Here is an 18,084-nt window from a genome sequence, read left to right on the forward strand (position 1 = left end):
TTTGATATATAAAAAACCTATTGGAATTCAAGAATCTTTCTTTCAAAAAGCTATCATTTCCATGTATAAAATGTAGCAACCAACAGTTTGAATAAACATTGATTTTGTTTTAACCTTTTGGAATTAGCCATATACCTGAATATTGTCTTAGTTTTACATAACATTCTCGGCGAAACTTAATCACTCAGATTAGATTTAATAAATCATGCTGGTCTATTTTTAATCCTGATAAACATAAAAATAATTTGGAAAATTTGCGTTACCTAAGAGAATATTAGCATTGATTTTGTATTTCAGTATCAACGGCCTGGATGAAAAAACAAATTCAATCTAGACCTGGGCAAAATTGTTGAGCCAGCCTTCAAAGAAATTTGAAATTTGTTTTTAAAAACTTAATTATTTCACTTAGTATTTTGTAAACATCTTTAAGATTGTTATGCCCTGATGATGACCTTAAAATAGGTCGGAAGTTTGGCAGTAGCAATTGAATTTATTTTTTCATAGACCATACGGAGATCTAGATTATTTGTGAGTAAAAAAGTAATCGATATGTCTAACACTTTAAACAGAAACTTTGTAATAAATCCTAGTGTGAATTAACACGTTCAAATTTTAAATCTTATAGGATGCATTTTAGAAAAGTGTTTTAAACTTACTTTTTCATTATATTGAGCAGACTACTCATTTTTATCACATAATGACATTGTATTGTTCAGGCAGCTATATATATAAATAAGATAGATTATTTAAATAAATCATTCATACATGTAAAATAAATAATCTCTAATATTATATGTACATATGTACAATGGTGCTTATTTGTTGATATATGTTCAGTGTAAATTTAATGGATCATTTGACAATTTATTATTGGTATGCTTTAAGTTTTGAATAGATAATTTAAGGCTATTTTCTATATGTATATTTTATTTCTATAATGAACAGTGTTTTCATATCATTAATAATTTATTAATGTAGGGAAGATTTGTTATCTACAAATAATGGCGTAAATAAATTAAAAATATTCAACACTGATCAGTTTACATGAACGGCATTCACAGCTTTGAGCACATTGTTGAGCCAGGTGAGATGTTCTGTTACATTTGTAAAGGCAGCGAAGGTGTTTTGGTTTTTCTGTTTCAAGCTGACTATGCCATAAATAAAATGATTTCCGTTTCTAACGAAGGTCAAACCACCACCACTGTCCCCTTGCTGTACACTGGTCCCTGAATAAAATTTATTTAGGATAAATTGAGTGATATTCGTTAAAATTAATTTTTTTTTTAATATTTGAAACTTGCCGTTATTGTACCCAGCACAAAATTTATCATAAGTGAGATATCTAAGAAATTCTGGAGGTGATTTTTTTGTACAGGTTTCCCAGTCGTAAAAAGGCAACTTTGCTGCCATGAGTACTTCTGTCCCTACTCTTGACTCATCGAGCCCCCATCCAACAACCTGCATAAAGATTTAACAAACAATTAGCTTCAGAAAAATAAAATACAATAAATTAAAAAAAAAAAAAAAAAAAAAAAACCTCACCGTTCCTAGTGCACCATTACCAAATGGGCGTTCTCCTACCCAGTCAATGCAGACAGGCAAGATAACACTACTTATTTTAATGCTGAACATCAGTTCAATCACCGCAATATCCTGCTCGTAGCTGTTCGATTTGCCCCGATAAGCTCTCTGAGGTATGATGTCTTTCACCTAATAAAGCGCAATTTAAGCAAAGGATATAAAGTTCGTTAATTAATTTTCAATATTACTGGAATTTTCTGCTCGTAGGCATCCTTTAATGACCAGTTTCGTCGGTACTTGCCAACAGTGATGTAAATTGATTTTGGATTTTTTACACGTTTGAGCTGTTCATCGTAAATGCAGTGAGCCGCTGAAAAATTGTAATAAAGTATTCACAATTGAGTCGAATAAAAATAAAAATAAATAAACCTTACCGGTGAGCACTGCAAGAGGAGAGATGATCGTCCCTCCACAAAATAACGTGTACACTTTATTTTCGATTCTGTAAAGTCCGGCATGCCAGGGATAATCACCTACTTTGGTCTCTTGACCATAGCTTATCAACGTTTGGCTAACTTGATGGCTCGGCTTTCCACAATCTGCGTTTACAACAAATGAGATTAGAATTGAACAAACTCTGTAGTAGTAGTAGTAGAATTAATGAAAGTAAATATTTTTTTATTTGTTTTAAGGACTACAAATATAAAATTTATTACTTTAGTCGTCTACTGAAATTTTTCATTAAAAGGGTCTATTTTTTACAATAAAATGTGTTACGTACATATTTTTTTAAAATTGTTTTATTTTTATTATTTAAACATTTACTTTGATACTTTTGAAAAAATATGAGCACAATGAGTTTAGCATCAACTGTCAATTTAAAAAAAAGTTTTACCAAATTAATGTTATGAACATACACCATGGTATGTCCCAGCTAACAAATCAAGTTAACAAAAAATAAATAAAATGCTATAAAATTATAGCTCTTGTGGTTGTCTAAAATGGGTTCAATTGTTTTTAGTTAATAAATTAAACATTAATATTGCTTTACTTTGTACTTTTTGACATTATTAATTAGTATAATAAAATTATAATGTTCGGATGATTGGTCATTACAACCTGACTTTTGTCTGTTTATGTAAAAAAATTTAAATAAATATCTTTACAATTTATAATTTTAATAATTGATTGTGGTAAGTGGTGTCCAGTTCAGTGACAGGGCTGGATAATGGCAAACAAAGGAATGATTTGGATACAGGGAATAACACCAAAGAATTAATAATTCCATTTTATTAATTAAAATGTAACAAAAAAATAACAAATTTTTACTTTATTTTATTTTTTGTTTAATAACATACAAATTTAAGATTACAGTATTTTTTCAATTGAAACTTCAACAAATTAAATTAATTTTAAAATTTAAAGCTACAATCTTACTTCATTTTCAAATCGGCATTCTTTTCATGTTGCTTTTTCATTTTGTACTTGAAATAGCTCTGTTGCTTGTCATTTAAGAAGGGCAATTGGAGTAATATAATTTGATGGAAATTTACAACATAAACATCGTTAATACTATCTTCATGTGATGATGGATTACCTGCGTCACACTTGAACAATATCTTCTCCCAAGTACCATCTGGTAGGCACTGTGTTTCAGCGAAAGACAACTCGGGGTTGCGGAGGTGGTAAGAGGGTTTACACTTTGGCCGGACTTTGGTACCCGGCCTGTTCTCCTGTGAACAAGGGACTTCGTCGCCTTTGAAAAAACACCTTAGAATCATCGATTCAGAAACAAGCGGTTTACACAACTCTGTAAAATGAAAGACAAAGTGGTTAAAAAATGATTTTCAAACATACAACAAATGAATTTTTAATTGAAAACAGAATTTTTCGGCGTACTGTCACAGTTGGGTGGTTCTGGTTCCCAGCTCCCGCTGAGGCAGAAAATATTTTTGACGTTATCAGGCAGAACGAAACCTTTGTTGCAAGAGTACGTCAGGACTGCAGTTTCGGGAACTAAAGTTCCGGGCACTTCTCTGCACTTTGGAGTAACGTCGTCTTTCGAGCAACCTTGTACAATATATCTCCCATCGTCAGGCTTCTCAGGAAGCAAGCATCCACCACTGCAACAACAAAGCGTCATTTTATCGTATTGTCATTAGAAAAAAAGGCAAGGACAATATACCTGGTAGTTGGGAAATGATGAGATGGGGGTTTTGTTCGAGTGGGCCGAGGTCTCTTGGCTTTGCAAAGCTCATCATCCTCATCCGAACCGTCACTGCAGTCGTATGTATTATCACACGTTTTATTTTTGTTTATACAAGCTCCATAAGCACATTGAAAACTGAACTGAGGACACCTTTAATTAAGAACAATTATTTTTTATCTAGCAGCCATATTTTCTAAAACAGCTTTTAATATGCTAACTTTAAAATGAAACAAGATAAACTTTACATTTTATTACTGCTTATTTATTTATAAACCATTAATGCATTAACATGATTTTTTTCTCTATTAGAACAATTAGAGAAATTAAATAAGCAATATAAAAATTTTTTTCTACCTTATGTTGACGCACTGTGTGATGGTTTCATCAGAGCTGTCCTCGCAATCTCTATTTCCATCACAGACTGAATACTCACTAATGCACTGACCAGAAATACACTCGAATTGTCGATTCCTGGAAATACAATTTTTAATTTGTACAAGTGAATTTTGGGTTTGACACAACTCTTTTTTTGTATCAACAGAAAGCGATAATACTGACGAGCATTTGGTAGGACGAATCGGTTGGTACTGGAGACATTCTGGCAAAAGTTCGTCAGAGTTGTCTGCACAATCTTGTTTCCCATCGCATTTGACGTTCGAATTCACGCACGCACCGTAAGTGCATCGGAATGCGAATGTAGGACATCTGAAATAAATCTACCTACATTTTTAAAAACAAATTAAAATAACGAAAGAAACGAAAAAACATACATGATGCCGAGTTTTGTACAGATTGCCTGAGTTTCATCAGATCCGTCTCCACAATTTTTCTTACCGTCGCATACTTCAAATTGCCTAATGCACTGGCCGTTGTTACATTTGAACTGGTCTGAGCTTGAGGAATATCATGAATCGTTAATTTATAACTACATACAAGTTTTAAATACATCTTTTTTCTCGCATAAACTGTGCAAATTACCAAATCTTACCGGCACTGCCATGATTGCCTTTTTTCTCTATTAAAAATACTGTTGGATGCACAATTGGATAAACCTGAAATGTTTAAATTGAATTAAAAGACAAGTTGGATAAGGATTTTAATTGTAGAACAATTTTGACTGAGATAATATAATTCTGTCTGTTTGCAAATTTAGCTGTCTGATCAGCAAACCGTTGAGATTGTCATCATGGTCGAGTCTGTCCAAAAATATACTGTGATAATAGAAGTCAAACCACAAATAGAAATCAATCGACTGCTCGACAACTCTCAAACCATGAAACATGTACGAAATAGACAATTTTAATTTACCTTAAAATCTTTTTCAGATGGAACATGAAAATAGTGTAAATATTAAATTGAAACAAAAATGTCAATAAAAACACCCTTAAAAATTAATAATAATAATAAAACTTTTATAATTGAAACAAATCAAAATAGAAAACAAGGTAACTAGAAAATTGGCTTATCCTGGCGAATATTCTAATTTGTAAATTGGAGAGAATTTTAAGTTTTGAAAAAAGTGCATACGTGTTGAATTTTCTTTTTTAAATATTGCTTGTTTCCCAAAAATAACAGAATTATTGTCAAAAGTCAAAATAAAATAAAATAAAGGAAGCATGAATTGTTTTAAAATAAATTATCAAACAATTCGACCAACGTTCAACCCTCCTGTGAAGAAGAAACATTCAAAGCTATATTGAAAAGTACAATAAATAAAAAAATCCACCATCGATCGATCAAGCTAGATCATGGCAGACATCTTTGCGTTTTCAAGAAAAAAATTACATAAATATAAAGAATTTGTTTTGTTTAAATTGGTTAAATAATGTATATCTTTTTGTAGTAAATAAATAACTAATACAAACTATACTGTTATTATTAAAATGTAAAAAAATAGTTTTTGGGTGATATTGGTAACCTTTACCAATTTTAAAACCTTGTCAAACAGAATCCCATTCTTCAACAATAGTCTGAAGCTGTTCAATGGTTGTTGGAGGTGCTGAATGACATCAAGCCTGCCTCTTTATCATGTCTCATAAGTATCCTATATGTCGGGAAAACGTGCTGGCCAATTCATTGTCGTAATATGTATGTCCTTCTTGAAATGGTGACAACGAGAATATGTGTTCGAGGATTATGATGCATTGACACAAAGTTGTCGTCAATAAATGGAGCTAAAAGGACGGTAGAACTTCCTCAGTGTACTTCTTCTTGACAAACAGACCAGGTCATCTGATTACCACAAACCGAACCGGCAGTTATCAGTGAAAAGAACGGCCACCATTGTTCAATTTCCCAAGAGAGATGCGGATTTATGACTAGCCACCTTTCTACTCGATGGCTCTCCTGTGGTAGAGAACCTGATGCAGGACATCTAGAAAGCCTTCCGATGACTTTTTTAAGTTCACCCTTACATCATGGACCCTTTTGAGTTGACTAGCATTCAAGAAAGTCCTTAGTACATCACGGCCAACCAGTACCTTCTCCTCAATAGAGACTTTCAGTGACTTCAAATCTCTGTAGACCATCGTGGATCATCCCATGACTTTGGGACTAATGAACGCTATGTCTATTGACCAAAGCATCTTCTCGACTTAAGACCAATGCTTTTAAGAAAAAACATTTAATATTGAAAACTTATTGTTTCATGTTTAACAAAACAATTAACTTACTCGACAAGTTGGCTCTGAAAAGGACTAACTTTTTTAAATTTTTAATGTAAAGAGTGTAAAAGGATTAGTAACATTCTATAAAGGAAAACAACAAGATATTAATTTTCTATTTATGTTTTAAAACAACTATTACGGAAATTATAGTTATTATGGAAAAATATACTAATAAATACATGTTTTTTTAAATTATTTCTGCTCATCTTGGCTATGAAGTCATGGAGAATTGAAATTTTCAAAACAAAAACAACAACAAGTCTGACAACGGTGCAGAGGAATTTCTCCAGACTTTTGCACAGTAGGTAAAAATCTAAATTTGTAATATACATGTATGTGCAGAAAAACAATTTTTCCCTATAAAATATAGTATAACTTAAAGATTTGTAAAATTGTATAACTTTGTTTTAGAAAGTACACACTGCTTTTTAAGGCCGTATTTTAGCATGTTTACCTTAACCCTTAACCGTTGTCGTTTTATTATACCCCCCCCAAAAAAGTATAACACAATTAACACAGAAAAGGAGGAAATAAGAAACTTTATTTCAAGAAATCTTTTTGAAAAATAATAACATTTTAAAGTTTAAGTTTATGATATATTTATAAATTATTGGATATAATACTTGGCTAATACTGATAAAAAAATCTTCCTTGAACTATTTATCTACTCGGCATTCAACCATTAATCTTCAATGATAAGGGGTCATTAATTATTAACTAAAAAATATATATATATCAATTTATTATTTTAGATCTTCATGCTACTACAGTAAACAAGTAGAAAATAAAACGCATTTATATTGTGTCACAAAAGATTACTGATTTGTATAAGTTCAAATCTACACATGCGTGTATATACCATATACACAAACAGAGTTGAGACTACCACTTCTCGCAGTCTACCAGTAATTTCAGCTTTTGTAATTTACAACTAATTACCAACAGGCCTCGAGAATCACCCCGGGTGTTGGAAGTCAGGGGTCAGACCTCGGTTTTATCCGTCCAGCCGACGAGGTTGAGCTCAAGGAACTATCAATAGCTAGGTCAATTTAGTACCCAATGCATGCAGTTCCAAACCCATTCGTACTCATGTTCATTCTTAAATATATTCACTCCTATTTACAGGGTTGAGGGTCGATGGGTACTCGATAATCTGCCAAAATACTCTCACATCACACATTCACGCTAATAAATACTCTCAACTCAACCTTTACACGTATTATACAACTAACCTATTTGAGGGCCGATGGGGTATACGATATTCCACCATCGACACTCTCACATCACACATTCATGCTAATAAATACAATTCCTCTCAACACAACCTTTACACCTATTATATAACTAACCTATTTGAGGGCCGATGGGGTACTCGATATTCCTCCATCACCCTATACAAATATTATACAACTAACCTAATTGAGGGCCGATGGGGTATTCGATATTCCACCATTGACACTGTCACAACACACATTCACGCTAATAAATACCATTCCTCTCAACACAACCTTTACACCTATTATATAACTAACCTAAATGAGGACCGATGGGGTACTCGATATTCCGTCAGCGACACTCTCACACCACACATTATATATTCACACCCATGAATACATTCACTGTATATAATAAAACAATCCTGTTTGTTATCAACCCTGTTGTTTACATTGAGCAACCTTTCTCTGCATTACTTGCCCCAAACCACCAACCACCTTAATCGGGTGAGGATGACCCTTCTTTCATAGTCAGGTACTAGGGCCACCTATTAACAGGGCTCGTAGTGCAATAAGAGCCTCTCTGCTGATCCGGCCCACCGAACAGCCACTTTCTTTTAATCATGTTTTTTTATCGCATTTTTGCATCAAAGGGCCAGACTGCAGTGATTAAGTGCATAGGTTGGGCTGCCAAGTCAACCTATTCAGATACCATGCCACTGTTTTGCCAAGACACTCGTTCATTATTAAAAATACTACTATTTTAATTAATTTTTTTTTTATAGTTTAGGGACAGCAAACTACATTGGCCATCCCCAGCCTTCTCGTCCTTAGCTATACATTTCTTTTATTATCTCTCATGCATTTTAATCTTACTAATTTATTTTTCTGATGCTCCAGCTAAGTTACGATATTGTATAGTACAACAATAACCAACCCTCTCTTTTTCATTATGCTATTGCTCGCCTCTCTGTACCTCAAGAACTCGTCAATTGTGGATAAAACAACATAAATAACCTACACAGAGACAAGGTAAAAACATAAGAGTCTGGTTAGCATTCAAACAACCCTTAAGTATTCAATATTCGTCGGGATAATTGGGGATATCAATTCCATTCATGCTAATAAATTACATCCCCACACCTGGCTTCGTTCAGACTAATCCAGAGTACTCGATATTCCTTCACGCTAATAAATTACATTCATGCGACCCCAGAGTACAAGATATTCCTCGTGGTCTTGGATGTAAGCTACTATTCACGCTAATAAATTATATTCACACATTCAATCACCCTACCTCAGAGCACTTAATATTCCTCGAGAAATTGGGAATAAATCCTTCCTAATACTAATAAATTACATCCATTATATTTAGTGGTCTGATTGATAAAATCTTGAAAATGACATCATGAAAATGTCATGAACGAGATTTGAAAAATGGCAAAAAGGAGGGAAAATTTGAAAGGTTGTAGGTTGAGATGGGGAGTTGGTGTCCGGGTGGATCGAAGTGACGATAGCTCAAGTGGTTAGAGCAGCGGCGTATTTAGCCAAAGGTCGTGGGTTCGAATCCCGCTCGTGACACTAACTTTTTCATTTCAACCAAAACCCCACATAAAAAGATTAAGTAATTGAAACTAATAAATTACATGCATACATTCAATCACTTTCCCCCAGAGGACTTAATATTCCTCGTTGAAATTAGGAATAAACCCTTCCATTCACACTAGTAAATTACATTCACACCTTCCATCACCCTACCCCGGAGAGTACTCAATATTCCTTGGGGTAATTGATGATAAGCTTCTCCATTCACGCTAATAAATTACATCTGCACACCAGACTTCGTTCACACACCCAGAGTATTCAATATTCCTTGGGCTAATTAGGAATAAACCTTTCCATTCAAGCTAATAAATTACATTCACACATTCTTTACCTCTGATTACTAATATTCCTCGGGGTGGGAATAAACCCTTCATCATGCTAATAAATTACAACCCCAAATTCAATCATCCAATCTCTGAGTACTAATATTCAAGGCGTAATTGGGAATAAACCCTTCTATTCATGCTAATAAATTAAATCCACACATTCAATCATCTTACCCCAAAGGTACAAAATAACATAATTACAAGATAAAGATAAGATACATGATAGTCTGGTTGACCTCACACTACTCCAAAGTACTTTGAGTAATTGGGGATATGCCTCGCCATTCATGCTAATAATTACGTTCACACATTCAATCACCCTACCTGAGAATGCTCAATATTCTTTGGATTAATTGGGAATAAACCCTTCTATTCACGCTAATAAATTACATCTATTCATTCAATCACCCTACCTGAGAACGCCTTGGGGTAATTGTGTATAAACCATTAAATTCACGCTAATAAATTACATCTACACATTCCATCACCCAACCTATGAGTACTAATATTCTTTGGGGTAATTGGGAATAAACCCTTCCATTCACGCTAATAAATTACATCTATTCATTCAATCACCCTCCCCGAGAACTCCTTGGGGGTGTATAAACCATACTATTCACACTAATAAATTACATCTACACATTTAATCAGACAATCCCCAAGTACTAATATTCCTCAGGATAATTGGGAATAAAAACGTCCTTCCACGTTAATAAATTACATCTATTCATTCAATCACCCAACCTATGAGTACTAATATTCTTTGGAGTAATTGGGTATAAACCCTTTCATTCATGCTAATAAATTACATCTACACATTCAATCACCCAACCTATGAGTACTAATATTCTATGGGGTAATTGGAAATAAACCCTTCAATTCACGCTAATAAATTACATCCACACACCAGACATCGTTCACACTAATCCAGAGCGCTTAATATTCCTTGCAGTAATTGGGGATAAACTATGTCATTCACGCTAATAAATTTCATCACACATTCATTCGCGCTACCCCAGAGTACTTGATGTTCCTCGAGGTCCAACTTATTATTATTTATGTATTTATGCTTTGTGATGAACTGAGAATTCAATGATAACATACAGAGGGTAAATGTTTTATTTAGACAGTTTACAATTATTTGTTTGGTAAAATTTTTTGAAGCAAATAATTTATTTGGTTAAATTAACTTTGTTTTTAATTGATTTGACATTTTGGCTTGTAAATTTATTTGAATATTTTAGCATGGTAGTTTGAAGTTCAAAAATGGATTTTAAATTTAGGAAAAGAAAGGAATTCATGTCTTAAATGGAGTTATTTTAATTTGTTGAATAGATTATTGTTTATTTGTCCGTCGGTCTATAAATAAAAGAGAGAGGATTTCCCGATGGGCTATTTTATTTATATTTAAACTAAAGATTCTTTTAATACGAAAAGTAGAAAATTAATACGGGTTCACTGAAAGGCTGAACTAATTAAAATTGTTAACGGAGGCGACCGACGTCCGTGTAAGACTCCTGCGAAGTACAAAGGAGGAAGAACGAACTTACAAAGGAACGATGTTAAGTATATTAAGTCCAAAATAGTTCTTCTCATCCTGGCGACGAAGTCATGAAGAATGGAGGCATTCAAGTGGCGAATGTGAGAAAACTAAACAACAAAAACAAAAAGAACTCAACAGCCCGAGTCAACAACTCGACAAGCAGTGCGTCGGAACTCGGAAGAATTCCGCCAACGATTCGGAAATCCCCCGATTAGTTCTTTTTTCTCTTTTTAAGAGAAGGGGGGAAAGGAAATATAATCATGTGTTGAACTTTTACACGGTTCCCGTCCATCAGATAATAAAAAATAAAAAAAAAGCTGGGGACACCAGCCAAGGTCGGTAATCGCCCTTCCTCCTCTGTTTAAAAGCAATTTCAGGTTCTGCGGATAAAACATTTACAAAAACATGATCCCAAACGCTTTTCGTCACATCCATAAGAGTACAATTAAAATTTACTTTTGTGCAAAAATAAGAAATATTAAACTAAATATATTTATATGTTTTGTTAAATCGTCGCTCATTTTACCGTTGCTGCCATGTTGTTAAGAGTACTTTTGGCAAGGATAATAATCAATTTTTAAAAATGCAGGAACTTTTTACATTAAAAATAAACTCAAGCAGAAATTGTGGTTTGGTTACAACAAAACTTCATTGAACCATAAATATATTTGAGATTTGTATTGATTGGTTGCTCTCAACTGTAGTGTTTGATGCAGTACAGGAATATATATTAGTAAGCAAGACCACTACAGTAATTTATTAGCGTGAATGGAAGTTTTTATTCCCAACTACCCTGAGGAATAGTACTAGCAGTAGTGTATGTATATTTGTGGATGTTATTTATTAGCGTGAATGGAATGGTTTGTACTCAATTCCCCCGAGGAATATTAGTACTCAGGGATTGTCTGATTTTAAATGTGTAGATGTAATTCATTAGCATGAATGGAAGGGTTTATACCCAATTACCCCGAGGAATATTAGTACTCATAGGTTGGGTAATTGAATGAATAGATGTAATTAATTAGCGTGGAAGGAAGTTTTTATTCCCAACTACCCCTAGGAATATAGCACTAGTAGTTGTGTATGTATATTTGTGGATGTAATTTATTAGCGTGAATGGAATGTACTCATTCCCCTGAGGAATGTTAGTACTCGGTATTGGTTGATTGATTGTGTAGATGTAATTTATTAGCGTGAATGGAAGGGTTTATAACCAATTACCCCGAGGAATATTAGTACTCATAGGTTCGGTGATTGAATTAATAGATGTAATTTATTAGCGTGAATTGAATGGTTTATACCCAATTACTCCAGGGAATATTAGTACTCATAGGTTGGGTGGTTGAATGAATAGATGTAATTTATTAGCGTGAATGGAAGGGTTTATTCCCAATTACTCCAAAGAATATTGAGCATTCTCGGGTAGGGTGATTGAATGTGTGAACATCATTATTAGCATAAATGGCGAGCCATATTCCCAATTACTCCAAGGAATATCGAGTACTCTGGGGGTAGTTGAATGAAGTCTGGTGTGTGGATGTAATATATTAGCATGAATGGATAGGTATATCCCCACTTACTCAAAGTACTCTGGAGTAGTGTGAGGTCAACCAGACTACCATGTTATCTTGTAATTGTTATTTTTTTACAATTGAAGAGCCCTGAGGTTCTGTGAGGCTACCAATAGTACAAATAAAAAGAGAGTTGGTTACTGTTGTACCATAAAATATTGCAACTGAGCTGAAACAGAAAAATATATTACTAGGATTAAAATGCGAGAAAGATAAGAAAATAAATGTAAAGTGAAGGAAAAGGGTGCTAGCAATGAGAGCTTTTGGAGAGATTCCATGAACTGGTGCTTCTCGACAAAATGGGGGTTGTTGTCTGGGTACCCAGTCTAGAGAGTAATGAAAAGGTGGACGAGTTCAGAGCTTCCCAACATCCAGGCTTAAACACTTGATACTAAAAATGTAATACAAGAAAGTGGCAGGGTCGATAAACTGGATTGGCAGAGAACTTTTCATATATCAAGAGCAACGTCGATAAGTGGCCTTAGTATCTGACTCGTAATAGAAGGGCCATCCTAGCTATATGGTTCAGTTGGTTGTCATGTTATATCTGTGGTTTACAAAATAAGCCTCATCTTTGAATCTCGTTAAATTTTCTGCTTTATATTTTATTTGTTCAATACCAAAATTGTTAAGTAATGCAAATACAACTAACAATAACAATTTCTACATATATTTCCATAAGTATTTACAATTTATTACTATGAAAGGGTTAAAATGTTCCAAGTTTATTCTTCTTTCATTCCAGAACCGACGGGTCCATGGCGTCTTTCCCAAATAAGACGATGCTTTTGCTTCATCAGGGCACACTCGGCATCCCCGTATGCACCAAGATCACCATCTAAAAATTTAGCAAATACATTAAAACAATAATTCATACATATTTGATATTGTTAAAATCAAATAATCAAAAAAACTGTATGACATAACTAAACTTAAAACATCAATTTTGATTAACAAAAAAATTATATAGCGCTACCTGAATTAAGCTCAACAATCGAAGTTGAACTTACATTTGATAAACCAGTTGGTGACAGCTTCGTTATACTGCTCTCTGAGGGGTTTGCATTTCTCAGCACAATCGGACTCCTCATATAATTGACAGTCCTCAAGACGCTGTCGCAATATACTTACAATTTCATTGTCAACAGCCCTAAAATTAAATATGAGTGTTAATAAAACATATTAGCAAAATGCTAATCAAAGAAATTATTTAGAGCTGAAAGCTCTTGTAAATACATGAAATATGTTAAAATTTGAGTTGTGTCAATAAGTGTTTATTCAAATTTCTTTCTATCAAGGATGCTTTACAAATAAACAACTAGGGACCTTGATGGCCAACATCATCAGGGTATCTGATTATTATTTTTGACGCAAAGTGCTCCTGGGCTTGATTTCAACTTTGTACTTGGGAACTGACCAATTATTGGTACATGTATGGCAAATAATACTTGTAAAACTGTTTCAGCAGGATCTGAACACAACAGAATTGCAAATTAACCATCTTTTAAAAAATATAGGATGGGGGCATCGGTGGCTGCAATGGTTTAGGCGTTGACACGGTACTCAATACTGTAAGGTAAAGGTCCTGGGATCGAATCCAGCGGCCCTGCATTCGAACCCGACATACTTACAAATGGGCTTTTTTCAAAAATACCTACCCTGAGGGTTCATACAACCTCTTGGTTGAAATACCCTTCTAAAACAAAAACAAAACATACATAATGTACATTTATAGAAAAATGTCTATATACCCATTAAATGAGACTTGACCGTTTACTTTTTTTTGTGGTAAATATTGTTATATTAAGATACACTACTGTTTATTCAGCATTTTTAACATTTAGCCCTTGTCCAAGCAGGCATCTTTAGAGTGAGTGCGAGTGTGTTTAAATTTTAAAACTGATGCATTGGGGGTTGAAATCACCTATCATTAAATTTGGTGGTCGGTCGAATAAGGCCAAGGACAGATGACGGACTGCCAAAACGCAAGGTGGGTGTATTCGTAGAATGTCTTAAAAAATTCCATGCCGTAAATATTCGGTTCCTTAAAACACTGGGTGGCTTTTGAGTCATAGATGACGAATAAATTTAAGAAAAATTTCAGCATTTTATGGAGTACAGTCTGTTGAAATTTGTTAATATGTTTTTATCTGTGCACCGGTAGTATCGTGGATTGTCTCAATTTGTGATTCTACGAGAATAAATTGAAACAGTACGCTGATGGACAAAATTAACACACCACCCTTAAATTATAATGTATTTAGGTTCATTCATATTTAGCATACCAAAAAGTACGTTTGATTGTCAAAATAAGACATTTAAAAAGAAAATGTTTATTGCCTAATTCTTAAAAAAATAAATAAATACATAAAAAATGAATGAAAAAAAAAAAAAAAAAAAAAAAACTTTTTTCACCCCTTTAATACTGAGTATTCCACCTCTGGCACTAATCACATCCATTATAAGCCTTTGCATTACTTGGAAAAAAACTTCGGATAAAATCCTGAGGAATTCTTTCCCATTCATCAAGAACAGCTGTTTTCAACTCCTCTAGGGGTGTTAGGACCTGTGTTTCACCGTCATATTCATCATTAGTTGATCCCAAATGTGTTGAATTCAAAAAATTTAAGTTTGGATTCAAATCTGGACTTCGAACTGGCCACACTTGATTCCAACCTCATTCAGGCAGTTATTAGCAATATGTGCTCTGGAAGCCAGGCATTATCCTACAACAGCAAGAATCTCTCACAAATGTGGGGGGGGGGGCAAATGACATGCTCTTCGAATGTCTTGTAAGCACTTCTATTAAGTTGAGATCTTCCTCGAACACCGACCAATTCGGTGCGGCTGTCCAATGAAATGCCACCCCAAAACATCAATGACCCACCATGGAACTCGTCCCCAAACTTTCAATGTCCAATTCACATGTTTCTGCACTAATTGAAGCCTGAATATTCTGTGGTCCACGAGCCATCTTGAGTCTTCTTCTTACAGTCCTGGAGGAAATCGAAACATTTCAGACTTGTGTGGAGATTAGTGACTGTTAATCGATATTTATTTAGAAATCGTGAGATGCTGTCTGGTGTGATGTAGGTTTCAGAAAAACATTTTCTTTATCGTGCCAACGGTTCGATTTTTATTGAGATTATCTTCTGGGCTCAAAGGTTTGTCTTCTGTGTAATTGTGCCATTCTTGCGTGTCGTGTCGAGAGTCATCTCGACTTGTCTGACCAGAGTTCTTATCTCATTTCTCAATGCTGCGTTTTCATAAAGCCTAATCTAATGAATCTATGACCTCTCAGTCCTGTAGACGTAGGTCGACCTTGTCCAGGCCTGCTAGCGTGACACTTTGTTTCTTGCAGCACTGAAGTACCCTTCCTACGAAGAGTGATTTACACTCAGTCTTTTGGTGACTTTGCGCTGGCTTTAACCTTCCTCTAATAATGTTATGTCCTGACACTGTCATACTCATTCAAATGACTAACCGGAGTTATTGAATAAGGTTTAAAAATAGGAATATTATCAAATGAAATCAACGAAGGAAAAAATTAACTGAAAGCGATCTTTAGGCTTAACAGAATGCTTTTGGGGGAAAACGGGATTAAGCAGAACAAAAGTAAACAAAGCATTATTTACTGTTTACTTTGACTATGATAGCTCCTAATTATCTGTAAATATTAGATTTAATTTTAGACTAAGTAAATCGAGTGGTGCGTTTAAATTGTCCAATGTATTAAAGCAGTTCCACTTTGGCGGCAGAAGCAACCTGAAGAAGCCTCTCATCGCAGTACATCATGCACAATCTGTGCGAGCAGATGTCAGTCACAAACCCAAATCAGCCTCATCGGCTCGCTTCTGCCCCTCGTGTGGAACCGGCTTAAAAGGCATTTTTGAAAATTACTTGTCTCGCTTGAATTGTTGGTTGGCTTCAAATTTACATAAAGGGTCGTCGTCGTAGCACTGGTCTATGGTCGGTACCCTCCTTAGCTTTTCGTGGTACCAGTTGTACTCCTTCCGGTTGGGTTCGACGATGTTCTCTGTGCAAAAGAAACACAATTTGGAAGGTGGTGAAAAATGAGGGCGAATTTATGAAAAAAAAACTCACTTCTGAACCAGACGACCGGCCCCTCGACCATGCTGACGACTCCGAAACAGAATCTCATAAAGGGACTGTCCTTGGGATTCGAGTCAGCGCCCATCCTCGTTTATTCTAGGATGCTGAACGAAAAGAAAAAAACCTGGAAGATGACCGAGGAAGCAATCAGCTGCTGGCCCTGCTACCAAGTACCAGGGACCGTGGCCCCGATGGAACAACCATCGATCTTTTCACTCACATCGACTCATAACGTCAATAAATCGAACGTATTACATCAAAATCATCCAATGTTTAAATACTTTATTAATAAAATGACAAAACATTTCATTTGAAAGGTTTTATTATCGACTAACGATAATATACTAATTATTACAAATGACAACAATTTGACCGTTTATGTAAAGCAAGCTTTTAAAAAACAAAGTAATAAATTGTGCATCAATTCTGACCAGGACTTTGTAAGTACCTATTTATTTAAACGGGCAGATGCCCAAAATACAATACATTTTCCAATTAAAACAAATATATAAATTTTTCCACATGAAAACTTAAATTATACAGCGTCTCACGATCTCTAGATAATCTTAATTATCACTTGTAAAAGTTTGAACGAAAAATAATCATTAAAAACCTATTTATAGAGCATAAACAACATTAAATTTGTTTTAAATGCTTATCAACGTGCAGCAAATTATGTTTGGGTGATGAGATCTTAAGAGGTCATCACCCAAACATTAATTTATTAGTTTTTTGTTTTAAGTTTTTAGGTTCTGTTTATTCATTTGTAATTAAGTAATACATATTACATTATATATTTTTGTAGTTACAGTAAATAATAAATACTTTTTCCACTTACACATTTAATATAACAACATTGGCATTATAGTTATATTATTATTATTGTTATTAATTTGTAGATGTAGATGTAATTTTTCAGGGTATGGTATACTGCGCCCTTTAAGAGCTATTGTATCCCCTGTTCTCTGCCTAAAGCACATCGGTGAGTCCTATTTCATCAAGCAACTTGATTAATAGGCCCGGTTTCAGTGGTTGAAGCTCTTCTATGGTCACATTATCCCAAAACATTTCCTCCTGTGGGCTAGTGTAGCTCCGCAGTTTGTTAGTAGGTGTGTTGGTGTCTCTTCTGCCTCCTTGCAGAATCTACATGTGCCATCTTGGATTGTTCCAATTTTCTTTAAGTGTCCATTTAATCTGCAGTGTCCTGTTAGGAATCCTGTTAGTATTCGCAGTCTGTTCCTGCTTCCTTTGACACATTCTTTGATTTCTTTCTTACCAAAATTGGTTAGAAGATTCTTGGATTGTCTATGTCCAAT

At 34.4% G+C, this 18,084-nt stretch overlaps 2 protein-coding genes across 2 annotated transcripts; both read right to left on the reverse strand.

The window, feature by feature from the left end:
* Positions 1-905: 905 nt before the first annotated feature.
* Positions 906-11,325, reverse strand: LOC106661766 (modular serine protease-like). Its single transcript, XM_014385383.2, has 13 exons — positions 11,092-11,325; positions 4,719-4,782; positions 4,501-4,623; positions 4,289-4,435; positions 4,085-4,201; positions 3,707-3,880; positions 3,421-3,644; positions 3,119-3,331; positions 1,956-2,120; positions 1,770-1,891; positions 1,543-1,710; positions 1,302-1,458; positions 906-1,226 (listed from the first exon to the last, which is right to left on the reverse strand). Exons 1-13 carry the CDS (start codon positions 11,135-11,137, stop codon positions 1,036-1,038), a joined length of 1,911 nt encoding a protein of 636 aa, XP_014240869.1. The 5' UTR covers positions 11,138-11,325; the 3' UTR covers positions 906-1,035.
* A 1,903-nt stretch (positions 11,326-13,228) lies between these two features.
* Positions 13,229-16,972, reverse strand: LOC106661769 (NADH dehydrogenase [ubiquinone] 1 beta subcomplex subunit 10). The gene is made up of 4 exons (XM_014385388.2): positions 16,760-16,972; positions 16,556-16,691; positions 13,666-13,805; positions 13,229-13,493 (listed from the first exon to the last, which is right to left on the reverse strand). Exons 1-4 carry the CDS (start codon positions 16,851-16,853, stop codon positions 13,381-13,383), a joined length of 483 nt encoding a protein of 160 aa, XP_014240874.1. The 5' UTR covers positions 16,854-16,972; the 3' UTR covers positions 13,229-13,380.
* Positions 16,973-18,084: the final 1,112 nt, after the last annotated feature.

Source organism: Cimex lectularius, unplaced genomic scaffold, assembly GCF_000648675.2.
Source record: "Cimex lectularius strain Harlan isolate CLEC.00 unplaced genomic scaffold, Clec_2.1 scaffold438, whole genome shotgun sequence".
NCBI classification, from domain to species: Eukaryota; Metazoa; Arthropoda; class Insecta; order Hemiptera; family Cimicidae; genus Cimex; species Cimex lectularius.

What these genes read in the sequence shown, in the direction of transcription:
- LOC106661766 (XM_014385383.2), bottom strand. Translation starts at nt 11,137, where the DNA reads ATGAGAAGAACTATTTTGGACTTAATATACTTAACATCGTTCCTTT. An exon ending in ATTGTTCAAGTGTGACGCAG is followed by an intron (nt 2,121 to 3,118) that starts GTAATCCATCAT and finishes TTGTAAACGCAG; the next exon opens with ATTGTGGAAAGCCGAGCCAT. An exon ending in TTGTGCTGGGTACAATAACG is followed by an intron (nt 1,227 to 1,301) that starts GCAAGTTTCAAA and finishes AATTTTATTCAG; the next exon opens with GGACCAGTGTACAGCAAGGG.
- LOC106661769 (XM_014385388.2), bottom strand. Translation starts at nt 16,853, where the DNA reads ATGGGCGCTGACTCGAATCCCAAGGACAGTCCCTTTATGAGATTCTGT. An exon ending in GCCGGTCGTCTGGTTCAGAA is followed by an intron (nt 16,692 to 16,759) that starts GTGAGTTTTTTT and finishes TCTTTTGCACAG; the next exon opens with AGAACATCGTCGAACCCAAC. An exon ending in CACCAACTGGTTTATCAAAT is followed by an intron (nt 13,494 to 13,665) that starts GTAAGTTCAACT and finishes CTAAATTTTTAG; the next exon opens with ATGGTGATCTTGGTGCATAC.